Here is a 14,252-nt window from a genome sequence, read left to right as displayed (position 1 = left end):
AGAGCAAAGGTCTGTTGCGGCTCAGGGTTCTAGAGGATTTCAAAGGCGTGGCTGTAAGCAAGATGGTGGGAGCCTGTGGTAGAGACTCCACACATCACAGTGGACCAGGCAGCAGAGAGGGCACTTGAACCAGGGGCAAGGCTGTAACTGTTAAAGGTCCCCCCCAATGACCAACTTAGGTCAGCTAGGCTTCACCTCCTAAAGAGTCCAAAGCCTTTCAAAATAATGCCACCAGCTGGCAGTGCATTTCAGATTCAAAACTTCCATGTGCACCTTGGTCTTTGTGTCCCAGAAGACCCTCTGAGCCTGAAGCTTCTGCTGGAGATGAACTCCTCAAGTGAGGTCATCTTCTTGGGGTTCTAGGAACTCTCTGAGGAGGGAGACACCAGCCCCTGTCCTGACGAATCTGAGCCGAGCAACCTAAGCTGTGGAAGCTCTTTGTTGAGGGAGAGCTGATTCCCTCTGCAAAGGGAACACCTCTTCTTCTGACTTTCCCCTTCCTCTTGGGAGAGCATCTGACCTTTGACCCATTTCTTTTCTGCCCCTGGAGACACCTACCACATGGACTGCATGACCCTGGTACGATTCCTGTACGAGAAGATTTGGCAGGATTGCCTGGCCTACGTACAGGATTGTAAGGTAGCCTTCCCTTTCTGCAGGCCTGGGAAGAGGAGCGGTGTACTGGACCTGATGGCCCCTCTCCCCCAGCCTTTTCTGCCTGCCCCTTACCCTTCAGCCTCGATGGAGGCTTTTCTTCCTGTGAGGCACCAGATGCTCACTGGTCATTGGGTATTCTGTTTCCTTCTACCTGACTGACCCTGTAGCCTCCAGAGCTTAGCTCGGCACTGTTTCCTCTGCAAGCCCCTGTGAAATGGATTTGTATGTTCATAAGCCATCTCTGTCTTTATCCTCGGCTCTATTCTTCATAGCACTGGGCCATGTCAAAGACGGGGGCCATATTCTAAGGGCACACCGCGATGCCCCTTCATAGCTAGTGCTGACCCTGGCTCCAGCCCCACCGTTCTCTCTGGTCTGGCTGCCTCTGGGCAGGGTAAAGCAGTGAGTTTATTCTCAACCTGTCCAGGACAGTGGCAGATGTTCTGGAACTTGGGAAATAGTTTGTCAAATACCCCCTTCTTGGTAAAAGTGTGTAGTTGAAAAAACCTACAGAAGCCTAGGCATTTTGAAAAGTTCTGAGCCCCAAGAGCCTACTATTCTCCAGACACCTCTGGCCAGCCCTGCTCTGCACCCTCCCCATCCAGGAGCAGAATGAAAGGGAGTCAGTGTGCCACTTGCAGCCCTGGGGGGGCCCTGAAGCAGCTCTGCCTTGCTCTCCCACCCTGCAGAAGCAGCTGCTGGACTGGAAAGCTTTCTCGGAAGCAGAAGCAGAGAGCCTGGTGAATCCAACCTTCTTTCTGATGGTGGGGGAGTTCCAGAGCAAGGTGGAGAAGAAGCTGGAGCTCCTGGATGTATGTACAGGGGTGCTGGGGACCCTCAAGGTGGGGCACCTCTCTGGAGTACCGCGTGCAAATCCTAGAAGTCTAGGGTGTCCCCGGTGTGTCCTCTCCTGGCCCTCACCTGTCCCCTCTTGCCCAGGCCTCCTGTACTAACGACACTGGGTCCTGGAAACCACCCTGACGTCAGGGCTGCTCAGGCTTGGGAAAGCCTCTTGGGTCATAAGTGTACCGGAGCCACTGCTGGCCCCTGTGTCGAAGGCTGGGGAAGGCAAGGAGCTCCCAGCCCTGAGAGATTTATGGTCTTGATCTAGAGCCGGCACGCCTTTTCTGTGAAGGGCCAGATAGTGATTGTGTGAGGCTTGGTGGGCCACAGGTGTCTGTCACAACTTGTCACATGTATCAACCTAAGGAATGTAGAAACAAAGGATGTGGATGTGTTCCGATGTCTTTATTAGAAGCCAGGATTTGAAGTTCATTTAATTTTCATGTTATTTTTTTTCCCCACTCCTTTTGATTTTTTTTTTTTTTAAAGATTTATTTATTCTGTATACAGTGTTCTGCCTGCATGCCAGAAGAGGGTGCCAGATCTCATGACAGATGGTTGGGAGCCTCCATGTGGTTGCTGGGAATTGAACTCAGGACCTTTGGAAGAACAGCCAGTGCTCTTAACCTCTGAGCCATCTCTCCAGCCCCCTTTTGATTTGTTTTAAAAATTGTTTAAAAATTGGAGAATCTGTGCTTAGCTCACAAGTCCAAAACCAAAGCAGATGGAGGGCCAAATTTACCCTGCAGCCTAGCCTACCAGGCTCTGTCCCAGATGAGGGCATACAACCTGTGCATTCTTGTGTCTTGTATGTGTGGTGCAGGCCATCAAACTCAAGTCCTCACCTCTGCCAAGAAAGCTCTCTGCCAGTGAACTATCTCCAGTCCTAACATGCAGGGCTTTTCCAAAACCTTTAGATTTATTTTATTTAACATATGAATGTTTTGCCTGCACGCATGTACATGCACCATGTATGTGCCTGGTGCCTGAGGAGGCCAGATGAGGGCATCAGAGAACTGGAGCTGTGGATGGTTGTGAGCCACCCTGTGGCTGCTGGGAACCTAATCCAGGTCCTCTGAAAGAGCACCAGGCACTCTTAACCATTGAGTCATCTCTCCAGCCCCTGACACACAGTTTTTAAAAGGTGAAGTTGTATGTGAGATTTTAAACAGCAGGCACGGAATCGTACCCAGATGCTAAGAGACAGAGTGTTCTTAGAGAAAGAATTGCAGACTGAGGTGGTTCGGTCCAGCTACCCCACGCAGGCAAGGCCAGGAGCCTGTCTTAGTTAGGGTTTCTATTGCTAACACACAATGATCAAATCACCTGAAGGAGCAAAGGGTCTATTTTATTTACACTTCCACATTGCAGTCCATCATTGAGAGAAATTGGCAGAAACTCAGACAGGAGTTTCTGGAAACAGGAGCTGAAGCAGAGGCCGTGAGGGACTTACTGGCTGGCACCCCATGGTCTGCTTAGCTTGCTTTCTTATACAGTTCAGGACCAGCTGTCCATGGGGTGGTAGCACCATTAACAGTGGGCTGAGCCCGCCCACATCAATCATTAATCAAGAAAATGCTCAACAGACTTTCCTGTGGGCCCATCTTTTTTTTTTTTTTAAATGCCAAATGCCGTTTATTGAAGGAGGGAGGAGGTCTTAAATACAGGCTTACAGCACAATGGGAGAACCCCAGAGGGCAGAAGTTCGCTACAGATGTTTTATAATCTTGCATCTAAGCTGTTAACGCCCAATATGCAGGGTACACAGACAAGGAACTTCCCTTAAGCATTCAGGAGGGTGGAACCCAGCAGGGAATTAGCATAGGGAGGATATCAAGGTCAAAGTCAGCAAGCAAGGCAACAGTTACCCAAAACGGGGGCCAGGATCCTACAAGTCCCCCTTTTACTAAAAAATGAGCTTCTGATTTAGGCTGCGTGGGCCGTCAGCAGGTCACCTTACCCGTCATGGAGACGCCTGCCCAGGCCACACAGGCGCTCTGTCTTAGGTTGGTGAGCGCCCTATTGGGCCCATCTTATGGAGGTGTTATCTCAACTGAGAGTCTCCTTTCTCAGATGACTGTAGCGTGTGTCAAGGTGATGCAAAACTAACCAACACAGAGCCTAAAGCTGACCTTGAGGGACGGTGTTCAGGTAGTAACTTCTGCCTTTGGAGACGAGGCCCTGTGGACAGGTCGTCCTTGGGGCCTGGGCTAGTCTGTCCTCCAGGTAACCTTCTCTGTGTTCTACCCTGCAGAGCTCCTTTGAAGCCTTGGCCAAGCAGACAGAATTGCAGAGCGCGGACCTCTTCCGGTACTTCCAGGAGGCTGTGAGGCTGTGGGAGGGGCACCAGAGTGTTCTGTTGTCCCAAGAGCTGGAGCTGGAGAAGAGGATAGAGCAACATCGACAGAAGCACAACCAGGAGAACCAGGTGCCCCAAACCGGGGGCCCTGTGGGGAGCTGTGGACTGGACCCAGACTGCGGGGCCCTGTGGGGAGCTGTGGGCTGGACCCAGACTGCGGGGCCCTGTGGGGAGCTGTGGGCTGGACCCAGGCTGCGGGGGCCCTGTGGGGAGCTGTGGGCTGGACCCAGGCTGCGGGGGCCCTGTGGGGAGCTGTGGGCTGGACCCAGACTGCGGGGCCCTGTGGGGAGCTGTGGGCTGGACCCAGGCTGCAGGGGCCCTGTGGGGAGCTGTGGGCTGGACCCAGACTGCGGGGCCCTGTGGGGAGCTGTGGGCTGGACCCAGACTGCGGGGGCCCTGTGGGGAGCTGTGGGCTGGACTCAGACTGCTGCTTTGGGCTTTCAGATTAACAATAACAACAAACAAACAAACACAACCCACCATAAACAAAAAATGAAGTGAAAATAGACTCAAATGTAAAACCCTTAAATTGCAAAATGTATGTGCATGGAGGCACCAAGGCTTGCCTTGATCTTGGGGGGAAATGGGAGGAGCAAGAAGAAGGATCCTGAACCAGGCCAGAGCTTGTGATAGGTCTTGTGAATCAAGCCTGTTTCTAAGAGTGTGCACAAGCAAAAGAGACAGAAAAACAGACTGACTGATTGAATGGGAAGAAGTCTGGGTCGTTAAAATAGCATGACCTGGTGCTGGTGGCGTAGTTTAGCAGGTAGACGTGGTTGCATGCAGGGCTTCGTGACGTGAGTTCAATCCCTGGTTCCCATAAAGTGTCAGGAGGAGGCTTCTTCCAAGAACTGCCCCCTGACCTTCACATGCCTGGAAACACACACACACACACACACACACACACACACACACACACACACACACAGAAAAACCATAAAGGATTAAGTAAATAAATGATAAGAAAATGAACAAGATGATCAAAGCATAATTTCCCGAGCCATAGCTTACTGCTGGCCAAAGAGAATGAAATTTTCCCCACAGTGTTGAAAGAAGACCGCAGCGTGACAAATCTCCCAAGGACTGCATGTGATAGACAGGTGCCCTGCCCCTACAGTGAACTGCAGAATTACTAATATGCAGTTGTTCGAGTAGGGGAAAAGCAGACCTTTGCCTAATTAAAGACTATGGTGGATCTTTTATGAGAAGTTTCTCAGGGGAAACTGGCTAGACCCCACCCCCAACATGACAAGTAAGGTTGCTTCCTTCTGAGGAGAGGCAGCGTCAGCCAGTGACTTCAGAGCTCCCAGGTGTGTGTCAGTCGGAGCTCTCTTCGTCTACAGGGGAGTAGCTGACAGTGATGCCTGGCACATCCTGAGCTCACCAAGTATCTAACGCTTGAGATCGTAAGCCTTTTGAAGTCCCAGTCGTGGAGGTTGCGAACTCGCCTATGCGGTCTGATAAAGTGAGGTATAGGTAGCATTTCAGGGAACTGGCTCCAAGTTGTCACTTACAGATGCCTCAGAAATGTGTAGTGCGGGCTTGACTCTAGGGCCAAGGCCCAAGAGAAATGTCCCTGAAGTAGCTCTTCTGAGGTGGGTCCTTGGGGAGGTGGGTGGGGACAAAAGAAGATTCCAGGAACAGAGCCTGCCAGTGTGTGCTGGAGAGAGCCAGGGCGGTCACAGACTTGGCCCTCCTCCTCCCAGGCTTTCTGCCTCCATCTCAGCTCTGGAGAACGTGGCATCTGCATGTCACTAACACTCTGCCACCTCTGGACACTCACCTGTGCCTCTCTTGTTTTGGGAATGGCTGCCAGACCCAAGAGATCACCCTCGATAAGCTTTTAGACCAACTGAGGCAGCAGAGCCAAGAAGAGACGCTGAAGGTGCACCTGGAAAAGGCCAAGACTTTTCTGAAGAACATGAAGTCCAGGTAGGCTGACCAGACCTCAGAAGACAGGAGGAGATGGCCGGGATTCATAACTAAGGGAACACCCGGTAGCGCAGGAGACCAGAGCTGTGATCAGCAAACTCAGATAAAAGCCGTGCCCTCAACACTGGAGAATATTAACAACCCTTTGCTCCTCACCCAGGAGCCCATAGAATTTCCTAGGGAGAACTGTGGCAAGTTTGTAGTGAGAAACGTCAAGGCCAAGAGCCTGGGTTCCCTGTTAAATGTAAGCATTCATACGCTTTGTTGAAGGGACAGAAAAGTCAACTTCTGCTAACAGAGATGTCTCCCTCACTCTTAACAGAGATGTCTCCCTCACTCTTACCCCGCTGTTCTTTTGTATGAGCATGCACATTTATGGACACAGATACATACCAATACAGTGTTTTAAAAATAAAGGATGAGTTATATAATGCAAATTATTCTGTAATTATAGATCTATTTTTAAGTGACCGTGTAGAGTTTACTACTATAATTACTTCTAAGATACTTGGCCATATGTCAGCCTTCTCGTGATTAGCTTTTTCTCCATACAGAATTACTAACAGTTCTCTGTGAACTGCATTATATTTTTGTGCCTCTGTACAGCTGATTCTGTAAGGACCACTCACAGAAAGAGGCCCACCTTCCATATGATTGCTGCATATAGATCTGGGAGTTTATCTTTGGGTAACTAAGTAAGCTCCTGAACCTGTTTACTTTGCCTGAGAAACAGATAACATTTCTGAGCCTGGTGGTGTTTGAGGGTTTGATGGAATACTGTCGATTAAGTTCAAAGACAGAGTTAGGATCATGGACAGGAAAAGTGAGCCCACATTACAAATGAAAAACTTCCCAGATTCTCTACAAAGAGCATGTGCTCCTTGTATGATCAGGAAAATAGTACAGTAGCCCAAGGACTGCTTCTATGAGAAGAATAGCCACCTGACAGCTCTATACAATGCTAGTTGCCAGATGGAGGCCTGGGGGCACGGCTCCAGTGAGGGTCTCCCACAGAGTTCCCCTTCCTCCCTCCCAGGTATGAATATTTTCACGTCCTTCTGACCAAAGAAGTGATGGAGTACCCAGGGTTCGTACTCAAAGAACTCAACTGCTACAGCTTCACCCTCAGCCGACACTTCTTCATTCGTGAAATCTTTGAACAGGTATCAAGGACAGATGGTACACCCGGGCCACTCAGTAAGTAGGACAGGGGAGAGGATGGCTTTCTGTCTGATCTGCCCACAGTGGGCAGCATCATTCCCCAGGCAGGGCATTTTAAACCATTTGGAAGCCGTCCTTAATCCTGCAAAGTAGGAAACCGTGTCAGAATGTCAAGGGTGAAGAGACCGAACAGAGACCTTCTCAGTTTAGAAGGGTCAGGGGCTAGGAAGTGGCTCAGCAGTACTGTAGTGTTTGCTGGGCGAGTGGGAAAACTCGAGTTCAAATCCCAGAGCCCACACAAAGCCAGGCACAGTAGCCCACATCTGTAGTTCTGGTGCTTCTATGGGGAGATGAGAGTCAGAGGCAGGAGGATCCCCAGAAGCTCAGAAGCCAGCTAGTGTGATATATACTCCAGTGAACAGTAAGGAGACCCTGTCTTGAGGGGGAAGATGAGGACTGGCACCCAAGGCTGTTCTCTGAGATGCACATGTGTGCCCCTCCCCCCCCCCCCACAATGACCCTCCCTTTCTCTCTCTCTCTGTCTCACATACACATATGATAGATAGGCTCCAACCTTAAAGTGAAAAGTCTAATTTCTATAATGCTTTGTGTTCCATTCATGATGTCTCTCACTGGCACATGATTCTACTAAAATTAAGCCAGGACCCATTCCCTCTTCCCTCGGATGTTCCTTACCAGCTCTATCCCATCGAAAGCAGCTCACCCATGATCATGTTAATCAGGCTCATTCTGTCCGCCCTCCCTGGGCACCAGTGAAGCCGGTTCACCCCGCTGCTCACCATTTCCTCTGGTTTACTTCAGAGACTGTGTCAGAATGAGCCCCGATTCTGTTACCTAGTGCTTACCATCAGGGTGTGCTAGTCTGCTGGGAATTAGGGAAAGAAAGTGCCTGGACTAAAGACACATCGATTGCCCCAGTGAATGGAGTTGGTCACGGCACATCAGAGCCTTTTTACCTAAAGAGTCATGAAGCTTTAGTAACTGTGTTCTGCAGAAAGGCTTTGCTGGCCCTGTAGTGACTTGTGTTTTTTCCTTGTAGAATTTGAGTGGGGAAGTGACTTTCAAGTTCAGGCAACCAGGTAACACAACCTGAGCCTCCCTGCCATCACTCCAGTACACCTGTGGGTGGGGGCCTCAGTCCAGGCAACACTGGTCGCTGTCTGCTTATCCTTTACTACTGATCACCAACAGAAACCCACGAAAAGGTCTTCATGCAGAGAGTAAGTAAGCTGAAGAGAAAACACAGGGCGAGAGTGGAAATCCGCAAAGCTGAAGAAAGCACAGGTCAGGAGACAGGTTCCGAGAAGCCAGCAGAGGAGACGGAAGAGGAAGCGGGGGAAGAGATAGAACCCATCATGGCTGGAGAGGCACGGGGCCACCCGGACAAGTTCCTACAGGGTGACAGGACAGAAGAGTCTATCCAAGAGACTGAAGAAATGCGGAGCATGAAAGAGACTTTGTCAGAGTCATCCCTGGAACCAGAAAATGTGAAGTCTCAAGAAGAGCAGGAGGGGATAGAGGCAGATGAAGAGGAGGAGGAAGAGGAGGAGAAGGAAGAGGAGCATAAGGAGGAAGAGGAGGAGGAGAATAAGGGAGAAGAGGAGGAAATAAAAGAGGAGAAGGAAGAGGAGGAAGAGAAGGAGGAAGGAGAAGAGGAGGAGATAAGGGAGGAAGAGGAAGACGAGGAGGAGGACTCTGAGGACATGAAGGAAGAGGTGACCGAGTACTTTCAAGAGAGCTTACTTATGGGTCAGGTAAGCCAGCCCCCCGGCTCGTTGTTGGGTATGAAGGAAGTCTGCTGTGTTTATCCTGTGCATATATTCAGATAAACTGGGGACCCCAATGGCCCAGGCTCCACAGAGGTCCAGATAAAGAGCTACAGGAGTATTTATTCCTTTCTATTTTTGTCAACAAAGATCTGACTCTTCCCTCACAGCAATAATTTTTAAAATTTGCCTTCCTTTTCTCGTGCCCCTACAGCCTATTCTGGAGTCATCTTTCACATGGCTTTCTTCATCTCTCCCTGGGGTCTCTTTCTTACCTCCTGTTTATTGCACAGATTGCCTCAGTCTCTCCTACTTCAACCCTTCTCTCTTCCTGTTTACCATATATATAAAACAAAACATTCAGGAAAAGCTCTCCTTGATGGGTAGTTTTAGTTGTCAACTTGATACAACCTAGAATCGTCTAGAAAGAGTCTCAGTGAGAGACTGTCTATATCAGGTTGGCCTGTGGGCATGTCTATCTTATATTAATTGATATGGGAAGACCCAGCCCACGGTGGGCGGCATCATCCCCCAGGCAGGGTATTTTAAACTGTGTAAGAGTGGAGAAATCGAGCTGAGCGTAAGTAAGCAGATGAGCAGATGCACATTCATTCCTCTCTGTTCTTGTCTGTGGATGTGATGGGACAAACTGCGTCAGCTTCCTGCTGCTTTGACTTCCTGTCTGTAACCGGAACTGGGAGCTAAAATAAACTCTTTCTCCCCTAAGTTGCTTTTGGTCAGGATGTTTTATCATAACAATAGGAAATGCAACTAGGACCTCCCATTTGAGGGTTGGCAAATAGCTCATTGTTAATAAACCTTGTCTTCAAAACACACCCAAATGCACAAAACCATATTCTGTGGTGTGCAGAATTCTATGGTGCAGAATGACAGAAGATATATTTCCTATATTGCTGTGGAAGAACTGGTACATAGGACTTTTTTATAATTCCAAACTCAAATGTTCACACATGTGTTGAGAAAAGAAGATTGGAGGCCATAGGTAAAAATGACAAGCAGTGAAAGGTGTGCCATCACTACTCAGTCTCAGCCAACAGTGTTGTTCAGTGCTGTTTCAAAGAATGGGGAGCTGAGATTTATATGTGAAACCTTTCCATTTTAAAACCGCTGAGGATGTAGCTCAGGGATCCAGTGCTCACATGCAATAGGTCCTGAGGTCAGCTCTGCAAACAAATAAAAATAAGTAAAAACACTGTGTGTGGGGAAGAGGAGGTTAGGGAAAGTTCGCATTGGCTGTTTGGGCCTCAGGGGCTCAGTCTGTGGTGTCACGTGCATCGGCTGACGGTTGATTTTCAAGTCTCGTGCTCCGGATAGGCTGAAGACAAGGAAGAGAGCCTGGAGGAGATGGCCTATGATGAAATGGAGTTTTTCACAACTGCCAGTGGGAACACTTACTTTGCCTTCCTGTCTGTGGAAGATGAACAAAGGATACACACAAGGCCGAATTCCTACCACCTTGTGCTCTTCCACGACGCATTCAGCACCAAGTACGTAGAGCAAGTGACTGTTCCTCACAAACTCATCGTGAAAGTGAAGAAACGGTGAGTGGAAATGGTCACATTCACATTCTCTTACTCTGAACTTTCTGCATGAGGTGATGGAACTAAAGATTCACTTTAGCTAGAAAACTTAAAAGCTTCGGTAACAGAGAGAGGGTAGGGGTGAGAAAACACCATAGAAAATCTCAAATGTCCCAGAATGCTCCACAGACATGGATATCCTTGGTGAGTGTAACCCCTGTGCCCTTCTCAGGGTGCTCTGCTAGTCTGGGTTGTGTCATAGAAATACTTTCCCCAAGCCATCTACTTCTGGCTTCTATTTCCTAGTATATCTATGACTTTAAAGTTTCTTTTATTTTTGTAAGATTTATTTATTTTATGCGTATGAGTGTTTGCCTGTATATATGTATGTATGTATGTATGTATGTATGTATGTATGTATGTATGTATGTATCATGTGTATACAGCGCCTGTGGAGGTCAGAAGAGGGGACCAGAACCCCAAGAACTGGAGTCACACATGGTTGACTATCTTCTGGCTTCTCAGAACCAAACCAAGAGGCACTACAGCAGTACTCCTAACCACTGAGCCATCTCTCCAGCCCCTTATATTTCTTTAAAAAAAAAAAGCCCAATAGATATAAGCCAAAGGCATGCTACATCTCGTGTGGCATTTTGTAGTGATCAACACAGAAAATGGAAAAGAACTGTGAACAGTGGAGGACTGACGTGTGGTCTTAAAAAAAAAGACTCTGTAGCCCAGTGTTCTGTGGTCTGTTCCTAAGGAGATGTGAAGAAATGTAGAACCACAATGTCTTTTAACCTTTGAGCTCTTCTGAACTTGACATAAGTACAGGGTTGTTCATCACAGCCTTCTCTGTGAGAGCCAAAGTTTGGAAACTGCCCAGCAGGAGTCTTAGTGGATGGATGGTGTTCATCCACTCAATGAGATAACATGTACATGGGGAACAAATGAGGTATGAGAGCACAAAGTACTGTGGGTCTCAGTATGGCCGATCGACTGGTCTTGATTGCTGCCAGAGATGACTGCTCCTCTCTCTCCAGGATTCGAGCTGGCTTTTTTGAGCACCTGGAGAAGTGGTTTGACCAATGTGCCCTCAACGCTCGCATTATTGTGGCTGCCAAGGTTGACGAACTGGACTCAGAACTGGAGCTGCGTCTGCACCTGCACAAGCCAAGACTCCAGCACGTGGAGAAGGATATTCACAACGTCAGAGCAGGTTAGAGCCATCCTGGGGAGGTCCACTTGTCCCCAGACATCCCCTACAGGGTCTACTGACCCATGAACTCATCCTTTTTATTTTTTCTTTTTAAATGCCCCCAGTTCACCTGTGTAATGATAGACTGTCATCACACTTGGAAGGCATGCCCAGAATCAGCATATGAGATTTTAAAATCCTCCTCCCTTCCTTCTTCACTTCCTTCCCCCCCCCCCTCTCCCTCCTTTCCTTTCTTCCTTCTTAAAACAAGATCTCCAATTGGTAGCCTAGGTTGGCCAGAATTCATCATGTATCCCGAGCTAGCCTCAGAATTGTGGGAATCTCCCCGTCTCACACTCATGGGTGTTTCTCCTTCCCTCTCTTCCTCCCTCCCTTCCTTTGTAGAGTGTCAGGGGCAAAAGGAAGAGTGCTGTCCTGTTGTTGCTCTTGGGTTTCAGGTCTTCTTCCACACCTGTCTGGAGGATGCTTCTAGCAGCAAGTCTCCAGCTTAGAAACCAGAACTCGCGGGTTCACTTTCTCTGGCTGTATAACTCTGAACAGATCATCTGACACCCTTACCCTTCCCTACCTACCCTTCTCTACAGGAGAAGGTGTTGATGTGGTGTAGGGAGGAGCTGCGAGTGGTCTGGGATGCGATGCCCCAGGGTGGAAGTCATTATTCTCACCCGATCACTGGTCTTGGAAAGACCAACCTTTTCTTTCTTCGGTAGGAAGCTCCACTAATGGGGAGGTGCACACAGTTAGAGTCGGACTCTTATGTGGCCCCCTGTGGATGCTTCGCTTGAATCCATAGCCATTTAAGGCTCTCCTGGAGCCTGCATGTGATCCCATCCAAGCTCCCGTGGCCTGGAGCAGTGGTGGTGACAGGCTCTGAGATGTGCAGTCTCCAGTTCTGGAAACCTCAACTAAATGCAGGGAGGGATGAAAGGACTGCACCAGAGGCCGGCCCCGTTTGCCGCTTTGGCTCCCCAGCCCGATGCTCAGCTTGGACACTCAGACCACAGCAATGAATCCCAGCTCCACACTGCTTTTAAATTAAAAAAAGTTAACTATCAGCCGGGCACACACCTTTAATCCTAGCACTCAGGAGGCAGATCTCTGAGGTTAAGGCCAGCCTGGTCTACAGGATAGCCAGAGCTACACAGAGAAACCCTGTCTCGAAACCTCCCCCCTCCAAAAAAAAAAATTAACCGTCATACAGAATAATGGGTTTCATGATGGCATTTTTCTCATTCATGTATATGTGTATGTCACTGTATTTTATCCATATTCATCTCCCATTACCATCTTTTGTCCCTATTCATGCTCCTGTTGGTCCCCTTCCTTCCTCAAAATAGTCCCCTTTCTTGTTTTATGTCATTCATAGATGATAGATATAAATATATATTCATTCATATAATATCTAGATTTCACGTATGAGAGAAAACACGTGCTATTTAACTTTCAGAGACTGGCTTGTTTTGCTTAACACAATCTCCAGTTCTGCCCACTTACTTGAAAATCACATGATTTCGTTCTCCTCTGACTGAGTAGAATTCCATTACGCCCATACACCACAGTGCAGCTATCCACTTGTGTGCTGATGGCCACCCAGGCCACCTTAGCTACTGTGAACAGTGAGGAAATAAGCATGGGTGTGCGGGTGTCTCTGGTCTGCTGACGCCATTTGTTTTTATAGAACTGTATGTATTTTTGCTAGAACAGCCCTTCTGTCCATCACTCCGGGCAGTAGAACACTCAGGTGGGAGATGTGGGGCTTTCTGCTTGCCTTAAAGGCCTCTGAAGGGGCTCTGGAAACCTGATCCTTTTACGTTCTACTTCACCTTGGAGCCAGTTGGAATTTGGGCTATTGGGCATAGCATTCATTGGTGTACGGAACAGATCAAGCCTTCCCAGCTTTGTGTTTGTTGAGGTACTCCTACCAAGATCTCAGTGCTCCCCAAATGCCCCCAGCCATCCTCTGCTCCCGGGGATTCTCTCTATCCCTAGTTTTGCCCAATCAGCACCAGGGCTCCTCCAGCAGGCAGGGCAGGCTCACAGCCCCTCTTCAGTATGGGACCTTGAGGTGGGTGCTCATTGGCCTCCTCGGGGTCCCAGTCCAGATGCCGCCCCACCCTGGAGAGGGCAGCTGGGGCCTGGTATGGGTCCTTGCCTGACAGGAGTGATTCCTGTCGGGCTGGCCTAGGAGATGCAACAGGTGGGCCCATTCCAAGGAAGGAATGGCCGCAGAGGGAAGCCGCTCTTCCTACCCTCTTGCAGCTGAGCTCCTGCTCCACCGGGAGAGACTGGACAACCACTGCGCAGGTGTGATCGAGACGCTGAAGAGAGAGAGACTGATGTTCTGTCAGTTCCAAGAAGAGCAAGCTGTGCGGAGCAAAAACTTCCGCCGCAAGATCTACGACATGGAGCACATCTTCTTGAATGCCAGCAAGAGCCAAAAGTAAGGGGCTGGAGTGTCTTCTTCCCAGGCCTGGCTCTAGAGGCCCAGCTCCTTCTGGCAAAGGAGCAGAAAGCTTTGGGGAGCCTGCTTTTGAGCTACCTTTTCACCAGAGCAAAGAAAACAACAACCACAACAGATTCCATGGGCAGCATTGGCTGTGTGTGAGGCAGCGGGTGCGTCGTCTGGGATGGGAGAAGTACATACACACAGGCCACGTGCAAGGTGCAGATGCTGTGCTCGGAAATGTCCATGTTGATAAAGACTGTTTCCCTTTGGGGGCATCTGGAAGGGCTTCCTGTCTGTCTAGAAGGGC

General features: G+C 49.2%; 1 protein-coding gene across 8 annotated transcripts in view; it reads left to right on the top strand.

Annotated features, from left to right (window-relative positions):
- Window positions 1–14,252, top strand: part of Ccdc180 (coiled-coil domain containing 180) — a 70,830-nt gene that overhangs the window by 25,325 nt on the left and 31,253 nt on the right. For 7 of the 8 annotated variants that reach the window (XR_008213804.1, XM_052717507.1, XM_052717506.1 and 4 more), the window contains 10 exons: window positions 551–639; window positions 1,347–1,469; window positions 3,755–3,928; window positions 5,676–5,791; window positions 6,828–6,954; window positions 8,013–8,052; window positions 8,165–8,727; window positions 10,075–10,301; window positions 11,324–11,499; window positions 13,759–13,939. Coding sequence is in view for 7 of the 8 variants with exons in the window: in XM_052717507.1 (XP_052573467.1) it covers window positions 551–639; window positions 1,347–1,469; window positions 3,755–3,928; window positions 5,676–5,791; window positions 6,828–6,954; window positions 8,013–8,052; window positions 8,165–8,727; window positions 10,075–10,301; window positions 11,324–11,499; window positions 13,759–13,939 (1,816 nt within the window). In the remaining variant the exon portion in view is untranslated. The remainder of the gene's footprint in view (window positions 1–550; window positions 640–1,346; window positions 1,470–3,754; window positions 3,929–5,675; window positions 5,792–6,827; window positions 6,955–8,012; window positions 8,053–8,164; window positions 8,728–10,074; window positions 10,302–11,323; window positions 11,500–13,758; window positions 13,940–14,252) is intronic. The other variant, XM_052717510.1, reaches the window with a different exon arrangement.

Source organism: Peromyscus californicus, unplaced genomic scaffold, assembly GCF_007827085.1.
Source record: "Peromyscus californicus insignis strain IS unplaced genomic scaffold, ASM782708v3 Scaffold_5__1_contigs__length_169319896, whole genome shotgun sequence".
Lineage (NCBI taxonomy): Eukaryota > Metazoa > Chordata > Mammalia > Rodentia > Cricetidae > Peromyscus > Peromyscus californicus.
This window is presented reverse-complemented; position numbering and strand designations above follow the sequence as displayed.